The sequence below is a fragment of the Eublepharis macularius genome, chromosome 12 (genome assembly GCF_028583425.1).
Source record: "Eublepharis macularius isolate TG4126 chromosome 12, MPM_Emac_v1.0, whole genome shotgun sequence".
Lineage (NCBI taxonomy): Eukaryota > Metazoa > Chordata > Lepidosauria > Squamata > Eublepharidae > Eublepharis > Eublepharis macularius.
This window is the reverse complement of record NC_072801.1, coordinates 56,745,333-56,763,266: the sequence shown is the minus strand read 5'-3', so window position 1 is coordinate 56,763,266 and position 17,934 is coordinate 56,745,333. Positions and strand designations below refer to the sequence as shown.

General features: G+C 49.0%; 1 protein-coding gene across 3 annotated transcripts in view; it reads right to left on the bottom strand.

Moving 5' to 3' along the window:
- Nucleotides 1-17,934, bottom strand: part of LOC129338324 (UPF0687 protein C20orf27 homolog) — an 82,907-nt gene that overhangs the window by 41,062 nt on the left and 23,911 nt on the right. For 2 of the 3 annotated variants that reach the window (XM_054992454.1, XM_054992452.1), the window contains exons 2-3: nucleotides 13,497-13,602; nucleotides 4,334-4,476 (exon numbers count right to left, since the gene is read on the bottom strand). In XM_054992454.1, the coding sequence (XP_054848429.1) occupies nucleotides 4,334-4,476; nucleotides 13,497-13,515 (162 nt within the window). In that variant the 5' untranslated portion in view covers nucleotides 13,516-13,602. The remainder of the gene's footprint in view (nucleotides 1-4,333; nucleotides 4,477-13,496; nucleotides 13,603-17,934) is intronic. The other variant, XM_054992453.1, reaches the window with a different exon arrangement.

Genomic DNA, 17,934 nt, shown 5'->3' with positions numbered 1-17,934 from the left:
ATACGTACTCAGAGGAGCCACTCATAAAACATAAACCAAGGTCTAAACAAAGCCATCATTGGCAAGCGCAAAGGAGGTTTTACGCTTGTAAGAACCAAACAGCTGCCCGGCTGGATCAGACGGAAGAGCTATCCAACCTCACTTCCTAACGTGACTGGGCAGAGGCCTTCAGGAAGGCCAGAAGCACAGCAGGAAGACGGCAGCCCTCCACCGCTGGTCCCCAGCATTTACTGTTCTGAGGTACACTGCCTCTGAACATGGATGTTCCACTTAGACGCCAGAGACAATGGAGGGATAATTCTTTCCTAAAGAATCTGAATGAGCTAGCCAAATGGGCTTCCCTAGGGGATGGAATCTGCCCCTTGTGCCCACCTAGCGAAGTCCATGAGGGGCCCTGAGGAATACACGCTGTCAAGAGAGATCCCAAGACCTCCCGTGGTAGAAATAAGCAATAAGCAAAACAACATACAATTAAAGTGCACCGTGCAAAACCAGCATATTACTCAGTAAACACTCAAATACCATTATCATAGATCCAGAGGAGTTAGCCATGTTAGTCTGTAGTAGCAAAATAGTAAAAGGTCCAGTAGCACCTTTAAGACTATGCCTTCAAAAACCACCGCTATATTCATCAGGTGCATCTGACGAAGAGAACTGTGGTTCTCTAAAGCTTATGCTACAGTAAAGTTGGTTAGTCTTAAAGGTGCTACTGGACTCTTTACTATTCAAATACCATTAGAACATTAAAGTGCAAGATGCAGTAAGTCAATAAATGCAATAATAAATAGACTAATAAATACAGCGTTCACATCCAATGACAAGTAAAGTACTATAGTATCAGTTCACTACAAGGTCATTTCATCAAAGGATATTACACATTAGTCTATCTATTATTGTATTTATTGACGTACTGCACCTTGCAGTTTAATATTCTAATGGTATTTGAGTGTTTACTGAGTAACATACTGGTTTTGCACGGTGCACTTTAATTGTACATTGTTTTGCTTATTGTTTATTTCTACCGCGGGAGGTCTTGGGATCTCTCTTTACCTCCTGCCCACCTGCCTGGCTTCAGACAGAAACAGCACACAAGAGACCCTTCTCAGCAGGTCTTAGGGCACATCAACTCCTATAGGATGTAGCGTTCCTTAAAGCAGACCCCTGTGCAGCGACAGGCGCCATCCAAAAGCAAAGATGAGCTGAAGGTACAAAACAAACTGCAAGAGTTGACTTGTGCCAGCAAGCCAAGCCACATACTGTCTCCAGCAGGCACAAAAACCTGCCAGCGCCACCATCAAACTCGCCCCAGGGCTCCTTCCTTCCCAGCCTCAATTGGCTAAAAGGCTTCGAGGTGTAAAGAAGCAGAAAGGCAGACCAAGCCCACCCCAGAATCTTCTTGCACTCCAGTTATGATCAATGCGCCTTGAAGTGGACTGCTTGGGGCAGGGTAAATGGGGCCCGGCAGCTCCATCCGTTTGACAGATCCGGTTCTCCTCGAAGTCGATGCAAATAAGTCTGCCCAGAAGACAGCCCAAGGGGGGCTTTCACGGGACGTAAGGCAAAGCCCACCCCAGGATTGGGACAGTTACAAGGTCTGGGAAGAGATGAAGCCAAAGGCGTTAAAATGGGGAGAGGAGGAAGAAAGATGAAAACGGGAAAAGGAAATACAAGGTGAGAATGGGGAGCCAACCCAAACAAATCTGGGTTAGTAATTAGATGGGAGACCTCCGAGGAAGACCAGAGTTGCAGAAGCAGGCAATGGCAAACCACCGCTGAAAACCTCCGCAGGGGTTGCCATAAGTCAGCTATGACTTGGCGGCACTCTCCACCATCAAAACATATCCAAGCCTGGCTTGAGCCACGTAAAATTCTCTTGTTCCCAGAAGCAGCCGCAAGCATACCCAGCTCCTGTCTCAGGGGCCCACTTTCCCGGCAGCCTCCATTGCAGACGCCTAAAGAACGGGAGGTGCAAAGTGCCAGCTGCTAAAATAAAACCATTAAACTTGCTGCCAAATGAGTGATTTCACCTCCTACCGGGGATTCTTGAGCTGGGAACGGTACAGGCATTAAGCTGCCACAGAGCGCCGAGCATTACTATCACAGCCCAGGGATGCTCTGGGACGGAGGCTCGGGAAGAGACCAGAGCCGAGGAAACAAGGCGGCAAACCAAACCGGAGACCCCTTGAAACCCAAGTGGCTGGCAAAGTTCCTGGGACACACGGCTTCCCTTCAACAGTCGCCAGAATACGAGCGCTCCACAACTCTCAAGGTGCAAAATCACACGTGCGTGCATTCCCACGGCCATTGCGAAGGGCAAGCTTTTCATATTGTTTCATTCTTGCAATTCAGTAGCAGAATCACAACCTTTCCCAACGTATTTCAACAGTGGCTGGCCAAATCTTTTCCGCTCAGCCACTTGCTCCCTGAAACCAAGACCAACCAGTCACCCTTGCTGCCGTGCACTCCCAAAGCTGCTTAGAAAATGCCACCGATTATTCCAACATCTATGGCTAGATACTATATGCATAACAGACCAACACTGGAATTTCGGGCATGCATCTGATGAAGAGAGCTGTGGTTCTCCAAAGCTTATGCTACAATAAAGTTGGTTAGTCTTAAAGGTGCTACTGGACTCTTTTCTAAGTTGTTCTGTATACTTGAGCATCCCACCCCCCTCCCTCTCTCCCTAGAGATTCTGACATTCTGCTCCGGGACCCTCATCCACCTTGCCAAGATCTACTTACTGCACCCACTGAAGAGCTACATTTAGGGGGTGCAACGCAAGACAGGAAAGAAACTTTGACCTGCTCGCAACGCACACACCTCACCCCAACTTGTCAGGACAGAAGAAAGGTATCATTCATTCTAGCCCACCAATGCTAAGTCGGGCAGAAGCCGAGCTGCTCCAGTGTGCCCAGTTCCTCAGTGGGGCAGTTTCCAAGGGCAAAAGTGAACGATGTCCCTCCTTCCCCGAGCTATAATGAGACCTTGCTAACTGTAACACCTTCATCATCGAGGCTGATCCGGATGCTGGCGTTCTATGCAGGCCGCTCTCCTGGGAATGGCAGCCTGCAAATAGGCCAGTCTTTCTCTGTGGGGGCCTGGAAGGAACTCAGCTAATGAGGAAAGCAGGCTGAGCAACCCAAGGGCAGCCCTGCTGGATCAGACCAGCAGTATATCCACTCCAGCATCCTGCTTCACACAGCGGCCAATCGGTTGCCCTAGTTTATCCCCCCCCTCCCCCAGCCTGTTCAAAGTGGCAAACCGGGGCTGGGCATCTTCCACGAGTCTGTGCAAGTGGAACTGCATGTGTCCAGCATCTAAAGAACCTTCATCTGTTTTAAACACATGTTTCTAGTCCTCCTGATCGCGAAGATGGACCAACCCTCCAGCAAGCCCTTCTGACAAAGTCCAGAGGATTTTCAGGCGGGGCAGGACTGCTAAGCCCCACACAGCCAGGGGGCAGAAGATGACAACAGTCTGGGCAAATGACCTTGATTTGCATAGAATTACACGCTGCACCTTTTCTTGGTGCAGAACGTTTCCCTCCAGTGGGGAGAACGGCTGTGCCCACACCAGGCTTTGCAAAAACCTTCGAAGGAGGGAGGAGAGGAGAGCACAGACTTGGTTAGCAGAGGGCCCAGGCAGGAGGATTTGTGGCATCTGAATTGCCCCCTCCAGGGAAGGGTAGCCGCCAGGATGCGCCCTTTTACAGCACCAACATTCACAAAACCCCAAGATCATCCCCCCACCTCGTAGGCAGCAGTCCTTGCTCATTTACCAGGCAGTAAGCCTCATTTGACACCGGACGATAGTTAGGCAGGTAGCCGTACTGGTCTGCGGCAGAACAGCCAGATTTCAGTGGCACCCTAGAGAGGAACCAGATTTTCAGTGTCAGCTTTTGAGACTGAGAGATCCCTTCTTCAGAAATCCAGGAGTTATGTAGTCACAAAATAGTAAAGAGTCCAGTAGCACCTTTAAGACTGACCAACTTTATTGTAGCATAAGCTTTCAAGAACCGCAGCTCTCTTCGTCAGATGCATCTGATGAAGAGAGCTGTGGTTCTCGAAAGCTTATCCTACAGATGCATCTGACGAAAAGAGCTGTGGTTCTCGAAAGCTTACGCGACAATAAAGTTGGTTAGTCTTAAAGGTGCTACTGGACTCTTCCGAACTCTACTTGTATCTGAAGAACGAAGCTCTGACTCTCAAAACCTGACACTTTGAAAATCTTATTGATCTCGAAGCTGCCACTGGACTCAAATCCTCATGTCGGATGCAGCAGGAATTACATCCAGGTAAACATACCAAAGAGCAACCTTCGCAGCTCTTACCTTCACCAGAAAGTTCCCGTCTTTCTCCTGGGTGACCATGACCACCGAATCGTGAAGCTTCTCATCAAAGTGGACGTGGCTGGAAGAGCCCTCCACCGTCTGGTTCGGGGCAAAGCGGACACCCCCCACCTTGGGCTTCGTGCCTGGGGAAGGAAAGCAAAGCGACACACGGATGACTGACTCTCCGAAGTTTCTGAAACGGCCTCCACGCAGCTACGGGAGACAGCTCCAGCATGTCACAAGCGCTGGGAAACCACGGCTGGCTGGGTCTTGGGGAGGCGGCGCAACACGGGAGTCAGAGCTTGGCTGTGCTGGAGTCTCCAAGCACAGAGTCGCCTGGCCAGCACGCTCCCCAGAGATACTCCAGAGAAAAGCAGGCAGACAAACAGTTTAAATAAATAAGATGGCAGGAGATGGAAGCTGAGCTCTTTCTGGCTAATTCTCTCTCTCTGCGCATGCGTGCGTGCACACCGCGCGCGCATACGAAAAAGCTTCCTGCACACAGAACATAAGCTGCCGGGCAGAAGAGGTGCAGCCCCCCCCCTCCCCCCATACACATTAATTTTTACGTGGGGCATCCAGATACCATGAAACCCTCAGCAGGAGAGCAGGTCAGGTTGAAGACAGGGAATGAAATGGGTTTAAATCTCTCAACCGCTTCAGACAGCAAATGCAAAAGGAAATCACTGTTGGTATAAAGCTACTGCACAGCCCGTTTGCTGGAATACAGTTATTTTCTTGCAACCCCTTCTATATTAGCATTTAGTGACATATCCCACACCACACCACACCATGGGGTCTTTACAACAGATCTAGAAATCGAGGCCCCCCCCAAAAAAAGGTTTCCAAAGAATTAGAAATGCATGCAAGAAAAGCTGTGAATGATTATTTCGTCGAATTGCCCTAGCCCACGCTTGCGTAATGCATAGATGAGGAAGGAAAACAATGTTTTATAGCATCAAACATTGTTCCGAGTTAATAGCAATGCTTACAGCCAGGGCTTTTTTTCAGCGGGAACGTGGTGGAAGGGAGTTCCGGCACCTCTTGAAAATGGTCACATGGCCGGTGGCCCCGCCCCCTGATCTCCAGACAGAGGGGAGTTGAGATTGCCCTCCGCACCAGCAAACTAAGCTCCCCTCTGTCTGGAGATCAGGCGGCGGGGCCACCGGCCATGTGACCATTTTCACCTAGGGTGATTTAAACTTTAAAAAACTCCCCCCTTGTTCCAGCACAGTGAAGTTTATCCCAGCAATTAGTTTTTGTGGATGAGAACCGACGTCTTCAGCTATAAACGAACGGATCCTCCCTAGGCAGTCATTGCATGTAGTATGAAAAGAGACAAAACGGCAGTCCGGGGACCCTGAAATGCAGCAAAGCCCAGGGTGAAATGTAATTCTATAAAATGCAAATGTAATTAAGAAAAATACAGAGGCCGTTCGCCAGCTAGGTGGGGCCCTGTAACTCTCGCAATGGGCAGGGAGTCTCAGGTTTTGCTAAGATACTTAACACCTCTAATAAGATAAACATCCCCAAATCCCAGCCCAGTAGTGGGGGGGGGGAGAACAGTTTATACTCTTTAAGTCAACGTTATGACTCTTTCCAGTGATCCAGAGGAGTGAGCTGTGTTAGTCTGTAGTTGCAAAATAGTAAAGAGTCCAGCAGCACCTTTAAGATGAACCAACTTTATTGTAGCATAAGCTTTCAAGAACCACAGCTCTCTTTGTCAGATGCATCTGTAGCATAAGCTATCGAGAACCACAGCTCTCTTCGTCAGATGCATCTGTAGCATAAGCTATTGAGAACCACAGCTCTCTTCGTCAGATGCATCTGTAGCATAAGCTATTGAGAACCACAGCTCTCTTCGTCAGATGCATCTGTAGCATAAGCTATTGAGAACCACAGCTCTCTTCGTCAGATGCATCTGTAGCATAAGCTATTGAGAACCACAGCTCTCTTCGTCAGATGCATCTGTAGCATAAGCTATTGAGAACCACAGCTCTCTTCGTCAGATGCATCTGTAGCATAAGCTTTCGAGAACCACAGCTCTCTTCGTCAGACGCATCTGTAGCATAAGCTTTCGAGAACCACAGCTCTCTTCGTCAGATGCATCTGTAGCATAAGCTTTCGAGAACCACAGCTCTCTTCGTCAGACGCATCTGTAGCATAAGCTTTCGAGAACCACAGCTCTCTTCGTCAGACGCATCTGTAGCATAAGCTATCGAGAACCACAGCTCTCTTCGTCAGACGCATCTGTAGCATAAGCTTTCGAGAACCACAGCTCTCTTCGTCAGACACATCTGTAGCATAAGCTTTCGAGAACCACAGCTCTCTTCGTCAGATGCATCTGTAGCATAAGCTTTCGAGAACCATAGCTCTCTTCGTCAGACGCATCTGTAGCATAAGCTATCGAGAACCACAGCTCTCTTCGTCAGACGCATCTGTAGCATAAGCTTTCGAGAACCACAGCTCTCTTCGTCAGACACATCTGTAGCATAAGCTTTCGAGAACCACAGCTCTCTTCGTCAGATGCATCTGTAGCATAAGCTTTCGAGAACCACAGCTCTCTTCGTCAGATGCATCTGATGATGCATCTGACGAAAAGAGCTGTGGTTCGCGAAAGCTTATGCTACAATAAAGTTGGTTTGTGTTAAAGGTGCTACTGGACTCCTTGCAGTGAATGACTGATAAAGGGGCCCAGGCCAATTTACAACTGCTCCCACCCCACCCCGAGAGATCTCATAAGCCACAACGTGCGTGAAGTCAGCACTCAAGAGGTGGCCTTGAATCTCTAAGCATCCTCACCACATTCTCTGTTGAATTAAATTCCCTTGCACGGTCCAGGACTTGGGTGCTCAGGAAAGCTTGTCACTTGTCACCTAATCCTTGGACATCCAAACCTCTCCTCCAAGCGGGATTCTAACATGCGTTAGCCAGCAGGTAGCTTCTATGCATGAGGAAGCCAGAACAGCCACGTCCGCTTTCTCCCGATATCCAACTAGATGCTGCTCAAAGCTGACAAGCAGGGCACCGACACCAAAGTGTCCCCCTAATGCTGCCACCCCTGTAACTGGCATTCAGAGGTCTTCTGCCTCTGAACATGGAGGTTCTGTTCATCATCACAGCCACCGATAGACTTATCCCCCATGCATGTGCCTACTTGTCTTTTGAACTTACCAGTGCCCATCATCTTGCGGCAAAGGATCCCTTAAACTGATTCTGCATTGCATGAAGAAATATTCGCCCGATTGGGAAGGGTTTAACTGTGCAGTTCCTGCCATCTTGGCTGCCTGCAGCGGCACAGTCCAGGAACAGGGTTACTTCCCTGTCTAATGTTTTTATGGAGTAGGACCAGGGGGTCCCCTAACAAGCCTTCATCCCGAGAGATGGATCCTGCTGACCTGTTCCATGAACAGCACCTTCTTCCAGCACGGGGCATCTTCCCCCAGTGCAAGAGGACGGACAGTCTGGCACATGAAGAACACATGTCGGGAGATGCAATGGTATCTGGGAAGGGTAGTTTAAAATGACAGAGCGGGCAGCAGGGCAAAGGCTTTGCTATACGCTGGAGCTGTGTGAAGGGGCTGTGGAATGCCAGAAGGGACGCTTCAGCCCATTAGAACCTCTCCAGCTCCAAGCTGGGCTCTGGAAGGCAGCTCCAGCCCGTTTCCATTCCTCACTGTCCTCTGGCGGTGATCCCATACAGGGCCAAGCTACACATGACGAATGACACTTGAACAGCAAGTGTATTTCTCCCTGTTCACTTGCCCTCCACTCAATCCACTTGCCGTTCAAGTGTCATTCGTCATGTGTAGCTTGGCCCACAGTGTTAGAGTGGAGAGGTGAAACTGACAGAACCTTCCAGGAGGCAAAGATAAAATTAACAAACCCTCTGAGGAGCGATTGCTGCCGGCTCTGTCTTTTTAAACTATCCTTCCCTGCTCACATTACATTTCCCTACACTAGACGGACATGAGCCAAGGCATCTTGTGTAGAGAGACTCAGACTCTCATATCCGAGGAAGGCACCTTGTGCCAGAAAAAGACACCACTGTCAGTGGAGCAGATCCATAGGATCCAAATCTCAGATTTAGGTAACACAACAGTCAACAACACAACCTCTAATTGCATGATTCAAGCCCCAAGAACAAAACTTGGCCAAAGAACAGAAATCATATAGACTTACTGCTGCACGGATGTTGCCAGGGGAAGATTTCAAACGGCGCCCGGATATAATCCCAGAGTGAGAGCGTTTTTGCTTTGCTTTGTAAGCTGTGTTTTGAGAATCTGAGATGACGCAGCCTCATGAAGTTTGGCGAGCAGTTCTTTTAACACCGAAGGACAGGGCACGGGAACCAGCCCCTTTGGGTGGGCTAGTCACTCCTGGAGACTTTCGTCCAGGGCTCTGTGCTCACAGACGCAACCTCTGCTTGTGGCACATGGTGCCCTGCATAATGTAGGCTGATGGGATAGAGAGTGCGGGCGCACACAAGTCCCATCAATGGCCTTGCTTTTCGACAGAGGATTGCAGGCTTTAATTGTCTGCCAGATGGATGAGTCCACGCTGGACCCACACCCGACAAAGGCCTCCTTCCCAGTAAATTGTGATAACAGTTTCAGGGAGATGAGCAAGGGACGAGTCATTGTCCTTCGAACGCAGGACCTGCTGCCCCAGATGGACTGCTTCACCCTGCTCAGCTTTAGGACCTGGTTATCAGAATTTGGCTCGGCAGTGGGAGCCGTACAGACCCCCCTCTTACCCCTGCCATTCAGCCCCAAAGATGAGCCAGAGAGCCTGCCAAGATGACAGCGCGGTCCAGAGATAAATGGAGCTTTCATTACAATGGAAGAATAGCTGTCAGGGCGGGGGGGGGGGGCGGGGGGAGCTCCAGCTTCCCCAGTGATGCCCCGCTGGCATTTGGAGATAAGGCTGGTGCCCTGGAGACGCTGGCAGAGGAAACAGCAGCAGACGCACCAGTCCCATGGGGAGCAGAGGTGTGTCAGACAGAATCTCGTTTTCAACACGCACAACCTCAGCCGTCTCTGGAGGGGAAGATTCATCTCTGCTCGCCGCAGTTTTCCTCCATGGAAACTTATTTATTAAAAAAAAGGCCTGTGAGGGTTTTTTTTTCTTTTGTTTTTGAGCAAACTCATCCTGGCTTGTGGGCTGCAGCATGAAGACAGACAGCTCAGCGGCGCACGCATTGGGGATGAACTGATTTGCGCGGAAGAAGCCGTCGGCCACAGACAGCCTGGTTTGCAGACCTGACAGGTACACAGAGAGGAGGCACAAGGGAGGAGATGCCTGGCTGCGCATGGAAGATGGACAGCACAGCACAGGTGCCGAAGGCAGGCTTCACTCGGCCTGTGAAAAGCAGCCATGTCCACCAGAGCACAGGAAAAGAAGCCCTGCCGGATCTATCCACGTGGGATCGGTAAGTCTTATCGGTCCCACGTCCTCCTTCCTGCAGGGGCCAAGGAGACATTTCTGGAAAGCAACAACCTTCGGCCTCTGAGCCAGGTGGAAATGATTTCGGGAGACCTGGAGTTAAATCCTCAGGCGTAGAGTTTGCTGGTTGATCCTGGGTCACTTGCTATTCTTTTTTTTTTTTAACAAAAATTTATTCCATTAAAAAAAAGTTCGATCCAGAGCTTTACAAACCCTTCTACGACTCTATAAACAAGTCATATAGGTGTTACTGAATCAAATAGTTATTAATAACTAATAATAATAGACAATAAATATGTAATCCAATGTGTCATCCTAGCTGAAATAACATCCCATTCAACAAACCTCTAACTTTTTACCATGCAACATACACGTCCGTTTACTCAACTGTTCCTTTAGTTTCTCCAACCACCCCTCTTTATTTGGGATTATGTTCCTTTCCCAATACCAAGCAAAAAATAAATTTTTCAGAGGTCATGGCATTTAAAACTAATTCTTGAGTATCTTTGGAAAGAAAGTATACGTAGGTTGTTGTGGGTTTTCCGGGCTGTATTGCCGTGGTCTTGGCATTGTAGTTCCTGACATTTCGCCAGCAGCTGTGGCTGGCATCTTCAGAGGTGTAGCGCCAAAAGACAGAGATCTCTCAGTGTCACAACCATCGTTCTCCGGCCGTGAAAGCCTTCGACAATACTAAGTATACGTAGTTCAATAAGAAACATTTGGGGAAAAGGAAACTCTCATTATTCCTTGAGAAAGAGCTCTAGAAACCATTTCCCAATATCCTTCGCCTCTATTGCATTTCTTCTACATATGCATTCAGTTCAGCATCAATTGCTGTTCCACAGTCAATGCTACCTCCCAGAACTGGTGTGAAGGGGCCAGTTTGTTACAAGGCATTTCTCTTTCTTTGTAACATGTTCTTGGTCTTGTAAAATGCTTGTCACATATGACATCAGAGATTGCAAATCTCGTGTTCTGTCCTAAACCAGAGACGCAGAGTTTCTAATCAGACAGACAGTGTGGCCAGATAAACAAGTGAACTTGCAGCTCTGCTCTGAGCTCAAGAGATAAAGAAAAACCATGTGATTTATCGCTGCATTTACATCAGAGCTCTTTTGCCTGGAACGGTATTTCATGTATGTTGAAGATGTGCCTGGAACTGAGAGCTCGCCAGCTTCTGAGGCTGATAAAGTTAGGAGCCTGCAGTTGTGAAATTTGGTGTGTGTGTGTATTTCTGTGTGTCTCTGTTTCCTTGTGAATTCTTGTTTATTCTGAAAGAGTCCAGTAACACCTTTAAGACTAACCAACTTTACTGTAGCATAAGCTTTCGAGAATCACAGTTCTCTTCGCATCTGACGAAGAGAGCTGTGGTTCTCGAAAGCTTATGCTACAGTAAAGTTGGTTAGTCTTAAAGGTGCTACTGGACTCTTTTCGATTTTGCTATTACAGACTAACACGGCTAACTCCTCTGGATCTATGTTTATTCTGAGCTTGCTACCGTTCTCAATAAAAAGTCTTTTGACACCTTTTAAAGGGGGGGGGGGTATGTATGTTGCTCTGAGCTCCTTGAAAAGCAAGGTAAAAGTATAATGCCAAAATAAAAACAGACATGGAAACCAGTGCCGCCGATAGACCTATCCTTCAAGAACTGGTTAAGTCCCCATTTGAAGCTATTGGCCACCGACACATCTTCTGGAACTGGAGAAGCCAGAATCCAACCGCTAAAAATTATGAAGGTTCTGTTGGAGACCACCGGAGAAAGCTGTAGAGGATCACCAACAGACAGACAGACAGACAGGAGCCCCTGGCCACCCCTTTCCTTCTCCCTAGTAGGTAGCTTGTGTCCAACGGGGCTCCAAACAAAGGCACACACGCCAATGGTCGGTTCAGAGTCGTATGTTACCCACATGACTTCACCAGGAATGAGTGCCAGGGCGCCGTGCACACCTGGGGCAGGTAACAACTGGCCCTAAACACCTAGTAGGTGTTTCTTGCCCTTCTGGCCCCTAGGGATGGGTAGCCACTGAAAGATAGAAAGGATACACAATGGGGAGGGGGTAGGTGATAAAGGCAGCGAGGGGCTCCGTCCACAGGCTGGCCAACCCAGGCATGGGCACGGAGCAGATGCAACGCATGCCATCCGCAAACGCCTGCCAGCCCAGGCACCAGCCCCACAAAACCCAAGGATTGGGTGGGAACTCTCTCTGTCTATTTGACATGCACAGAGCGACAGCTGGTTTGTTTCGTTTTGCTTTCTTGCGCGCCACCCCCCCTGCAAGCTCAGACAAGAAAGCATCCCTGATTGCTGGAGGGAGAACAGCACAGCTGTAGCTCTTTCTTCCTGAGTTGGGGGGGGGGGTGTCCACGCCTCCTGCTGTAGCCGGGGCCAGACCCTGACAGCACAGCTGGTCTCGTCTTGAGCACCACTCTGCAACTGCACAGCCATTCCTGGGAGCAACCCTAGGGACGTGGGGACTTGGCTTGTGTCCAACGGGGCTCCAAACAAAGGCGCACACGCCAATGGTCGGTTCAGAGTCGTATGTTACCCACATGACTTCACCAGGAATGGGTGCCAGGGCGCCGTGCACACCTGGGGCAGGTAACAACTGGCCCTAAGCAAAGAGACAAGCAAGTGACACATTCACGTGCAAGTGACACACACAGCAGTTCCCCAAGTTATCATGTTTTTATCCTGCCGTTTCCTCCCAAGAGCTCCCAGCGGCATCCCTCCTCTATTTGACCCTCACAACAGTCCTGTGAGGTAGGTTAGGCTACGAGAGAAGCGCTAGACAAAGGTCAGCCAGTAAGCTTCAAGGCTGGGTGAGAATGAAAAGTCAACATCCCCTCCCTTCATCCCTCCACATGGCTTTTAATTTCTTTTAAAAAGCAAGCCCCGGAGGACGGATCATGGATCTCCCCCCATTTGGCCCCATTCTTCAGTGGGGCTTTGAACCGGGTCTCTCTGGTCCAAGGCTATCGTTCTGCAGGCTCCACCGTACTGGTTCTTATCCTTACATTACAGCTCAGCCAAGGGGCTGGTTAGAAATCCCAACACAATTCAGAAAAAGCTGCAGAGAAGTCTCCGCACCAGAATCCGTTGTCTAAAACCTGATCAAGAAAGGGCAGGTCCCAAATGACTGAGCCGTTCAGCCTCTCTGCCTCCAGTTAGCTAGCCCACGTCTGCGCGCCCTGACTATGGCCTCCTCTGCATTTTGAACATGGTCCACTTACTCCCAGAACATTCCCACCAAGTCTCCCTTGATGTGGAAATTGCCGCTACTTTAGAAGCAGTTCAGAAAGGGCCCCCAAAAGCTAAATGAGTGATGGCTTGATTCTATCAAGAGCCATTAGACGTGACAGTTAAATGGAACCTCCAAGCTCAGAGGCAGTATATCTTTGAGCAACCAGGTTGGTGGAAAAGCTAGGAGGGGTCAATTGTGCACCTCCCAAACGATCTCACGGGAGGCTGTCAGAAGCGGAACGCTGACTAGGTGGGTGTGGGGCTTTGCCTGGGTCAGTCGGGCAGCTCCTCTGTTGGGGGGGTGGGGGCGGGAGGTCAAGTTAGGGAGAGAAAGAGCTGCGAGTGGCCGCTGCTGCCTACACAATAAGCCTGCAGTGACACGAAAGGAGGAAGGACCAGGGACCACGCCAAAGGCTGAAGTCGCTATGGTGACAGGCATCCAGCTACCCACCCGAGTGTCGCCCGGCCCCAACTCACCCTTGTTTGCCGTAGCCATTTCTTCCCCCAGCAGTTACTCTGGCGCTGCGTCAAACTTCTGCCGGATCAGCAAGAGGCCATCCTCAATAGGGACGCAGCAGGCTGCCTTCAAGGAGAGGAGAAAAGAGGGAGAAAAGAAGCTACCGTGAGACTTTCCAAGCAGGAGCCAAATCTCGCCAGCATCCCGGTTCGAAGAAGGAGATGAAACTCTTCCCTGGGTGGGAAGTGCCCCACCCAAGAGGCTCTCAAATGCTCCCCCTGGGTCCTATGGGCTGACATGTCCTCAGCCTCTAGAACGTTTTAGGGAAAGTGGCTGCCGGTCTATTGCTTTGCAGCAATAAGCAAACGCGGCTCTGCCCCTCTGGAAGCTGCAGGCAGGAGTTTGCTTTTAGAAGCACATACTAGTTCCCCCCCCCTCCTTTGTAGAAGCAACGCAGTCCTAGCCTGGGACAAGAGGCAACTGTGGATTCGGGGTGTTCGAAGTGTCAGTGGGGAAGACGGACAGTTCTGAGGCACAGGGAATGATCTGCCAGGGAAGATTCTGGCACTGGCTCCAGTGAAAGGGACAGGAGCTACATCAAGCACCGAAGAATTGATTAGCAAGGGCGCCCCAGTTGGGCACCCAGAGCAAGATTTGGGTCCAGTAGCACCTTAAAGGCCGACTAGATTTCCAGGGTATAAGCTTTCAAGAGTCACGGCTCCCTTTGTCAGATACGAGGAGCAGAAAAAAGAAAGGGTCCTTATAATCCAAGTAGAGGGTACAAGTGGTATTGTAAATCAGAAAGCTAGCTGAAATACATGCTGTAATAAGCTTGACAGAGCAGGGGCACAAAGTGCAGACAATTAGCATCTGTAATACTGCGGCTTGCAAGATTCCTGGAGAGGGTCTCTAGCTGCCAGTTTGGTGTAGTGGTTAAGAGCGGAGGGACTCTTATCTGGAGAACCAGGTTTGATTCCCCACTCCTCTGCTTGAAGCCAGCTGGGTGGCCTTGGGTCAGTCACAGCTCTCTCAGAGCTCTCTCAGCCCCGCCCACCTCACAGGGTGATTATTGTTGTGGAGATAATAACAACATACTTTGTCAACCGCTCTGAGTGGGCATTAAGTTGTCCTGAAGGGCGGTATATAAATCGAATGTTGTTGTTGTTGCCGTAACAGAAAATTCAAACGGGCAGCTCCTTAAAGAAAAGACTCCAACGTACTGCTCAGGTGCAAGCACCTACAAGGTGCTGCTCAGGCGCGACAGTTCTTGATGGTCAATCTGGGTGTGGGCTTTCCCATTTCAGACTGTAGGAAGGGGTCAACACGATGGAACATTCCCCCATTTTTAAAAAAGTTCCCCGTACTTAGAAAAGTAGCACATCAGGGGAACATTCATTCATGTCAGCCCACCTGTAATCCAGTAGCATAGCCCAGACAGGTCTAAATTCAGTGTGCTGCCTTTTTTTTTTTTTGGCTGTATCCATGTGTGTGTTTTGGGTGGGGGGGGATGGATGAATTTATACTATAAGGGGAAGAATCTCTTCGGTTGGTACCCAGAACCCATAACTGCTCTGCATGACTCAACCACCAGGATAGCGTGGTCAACAGTGCATCACCCTTTTCTCCAACAAATTACCCGGGTCTTCGAAGGGGAGAGAGCGGCTGCCCCTGGTACATCCATGGAGCCTCATTCTTCATTTGTACCCAGCTTTCATTTAGAAAGCCACATTCTTCGGTAGAACTTTGGACAGTTTTATTTTTTGGCAACCCCTAAACATCTGAAGCCCACCTGGGCTATCCAGCCAAGGACTATCTCCTCTTACCAACTGAAGCTCTCTAGGGACTTCAGACTGTGGGTATATTTCACTAAGTCTCGCCTCCCCTTGTAAACTTCCAAAACTTTGATACGCAAGATCCTTTAACTGGATGCGGCAAAATTGGGACCTTCTGCACAGAGCAAATCACGTGCAAAGGGAGCTTTGATTCCAAAAAGCTCCTACCCCAGAAATCTATTTGGTCTTCATGGTGCCACTGGACACGAATCTTGCTCTTCTACTGCGGACCAACATGGCTACCCACGTGAAACGCTGCAACATTAATGCTTCTGACAGGCCACACAGAACCCCATGCAAAAACCAAAGGCCCGTTGTGGATTCAGTGTTCATCGCCCTCCAACCAGCACAGCAACACCGCCGCCCCTCAGCCCCTACGCACTTTGCACATGTATCCCCCAGCTCCAACCCAGACACTCCGTCTTACTGAAGGTACTTCTGTGTGCACCCCCACTCCAGAGAGATGAGAATTTCATTAGCACCTTTCCTTGCACCGTTTCTCCAAAGTCTCAGCACTAGGCATGTTGTCACAAAAAGACTTCAGTGTCAGTTGCTCGGGGATGTATCAGAAATAAAAATAGAGTCCTGTTTGAAGTTTCCAGCATTTCCAGCTTCTGGCCAACTAGTTATGATTTTCTTGTGCAATCCCATTTGTGCTGATTTTCCTTTTTTTAAAAAAAAAAAACCACCAAGAGAAAGTATTGAGACCACGCAGAAAAACAAAACCACTGAACCAGCATACGCAAGTGCGTTGATGGTTCGAGGTCGGGCAGCTTCATCCTAGGACAAGCTAAGGATCTCTCAAGCTTGGCGTGTCCAATTTATTTCTGCTAGCAAAGTTGATCTCGTTAACTGAATAGCCAGAGAAGCAATTCTTTATTCCCCTTTTAAAAGGAAACCTGAATGTGACTTCTTTTTGCCTCCTCCCAGCTTTAGCAAGCTCTCAAACAGAAAATAATTGAATACGTTAACCAATTCTCTTCTGACATGGACTAACATCTGCTTATCTTGGATTGAGGATTGGGGAAGATCCCCCACCAGTGGGAGAAAAATGGCTTTTCATCCTCACAGTCTATCAACTGCAAAAATTCAAGAGAAGTAGACTCCAAACCCTAAGTTTCCATTCAAAGGAGCAGGGTTTTTAAAAGTCCATCCATACCCAAATGGCACAAAAAAGCAACAGACTAGCAACTAAGTGAGCAGCATGCCAAACAACCTCTCTCTTGGGGCACCAACTTGCCACCCAAAACAGTTTTGAATCCATTGGCTCCCCCATTTAGAAATTTCACCTGGAACACCTGTCATTCTTCAGGCGTCAACAGCATTTGGGCTTCTTTAGTAATACAGGTTTCCCCAAAACTGAGCTTGCTACATCAATGCAAACTCTCTGCACCAGAAACTCCACGTTAAGCTAAGCTTTTCTAGACATCAGCTGCTATGTAGCTCAGATGGAGAAGATCTCCCATTCAGTGCAGAAGTTATAAGAGGGCAGAACTTCACCCCAGCTGAACGGCAGGGCAGACCTCCCAGTGACAATCAGGCCAGACGCTTTTCAAGAACAAAGGTTCATCACGTTGTAGCAGCTTCCAGGCCAATTTTGAAAATCGCATTAGAATGGCTAAGTGTAGTTTGGGGGTACTGGTGAGTTGCCCCCCACCCCGTGAGCTCTAGGCAATGCTGCAATTTCCATACACGGGCACCAAAGTTCCAGAGAACAGAATGGGTCTGTGCCCAAAATGGAACTAAACTGGTTTTGTTCATCTTTTAAACAGGAAGGAGATAACCGTCAAAGCCCTGATGGGTGCGCATGCGTAAAAGTAGATTGCTTTAAAGACCACCCTTTCATGTTCAGAACGTCACAACCTCAACCCTGCAGAGGAAAAAAAAAATCAGATTTGCCAAAGCTTACGCTTGCCTGCCTGTTCTGTTTCTTCCTCCAGGGCAGTGTTGTCAATCAAGCAGCCTGCAGGCAGAAGAGCATTATTTAACTACCAAAAATTTATCGTTTGCAAGTTCTTGGGATTCCAGTACAAAACTTCCTGAAAGGTCATGCAGCTTTAAAAGCTTCTGTGTGCATGGGGGTGGGGGGGGAGATAATGGAAACTTGAGCAGAACATAAGGCAACTTGACCTAGAAGAGACCGCCAGACAAGAAGTCTGTAGAACGCTATGTACACTGTGCCTTTTATTTAAAGAGAATACTTCAGAGAATCATAGAATTCTATGAATCACAGAATTCTTCCCATAAAGCAAAGCAGCCTGCTGGTTCCTACGTCCTTGTTCCACAGAGCTGCATGGGCAGCCCAGCCAACACATTGGTTCACCCACTTTTACATTCCAAGATAAACTGTCGAACCCCTCAAGCCCAACCATCACCGGGCTTCCACCTGAGAGATGCCCAAGAACTCAGTTTTGCACAAGTCCTTCTGAAATGCAATGCCCCACATCAAGCCACAGGCAATATCCCCACAAGAAAGGAGCAGGGAGAGGGGTCTTGCACCCCAAAATAAGCACTGGGTTAAACCAAATCGCCCATCATCGTGAGAAGACTGCTGCAAACTTTTTGTGCAATTCACTCTCAAGATTCCTCCATAATGGACGATATCCACAAGAATAAGGAAGTTAGC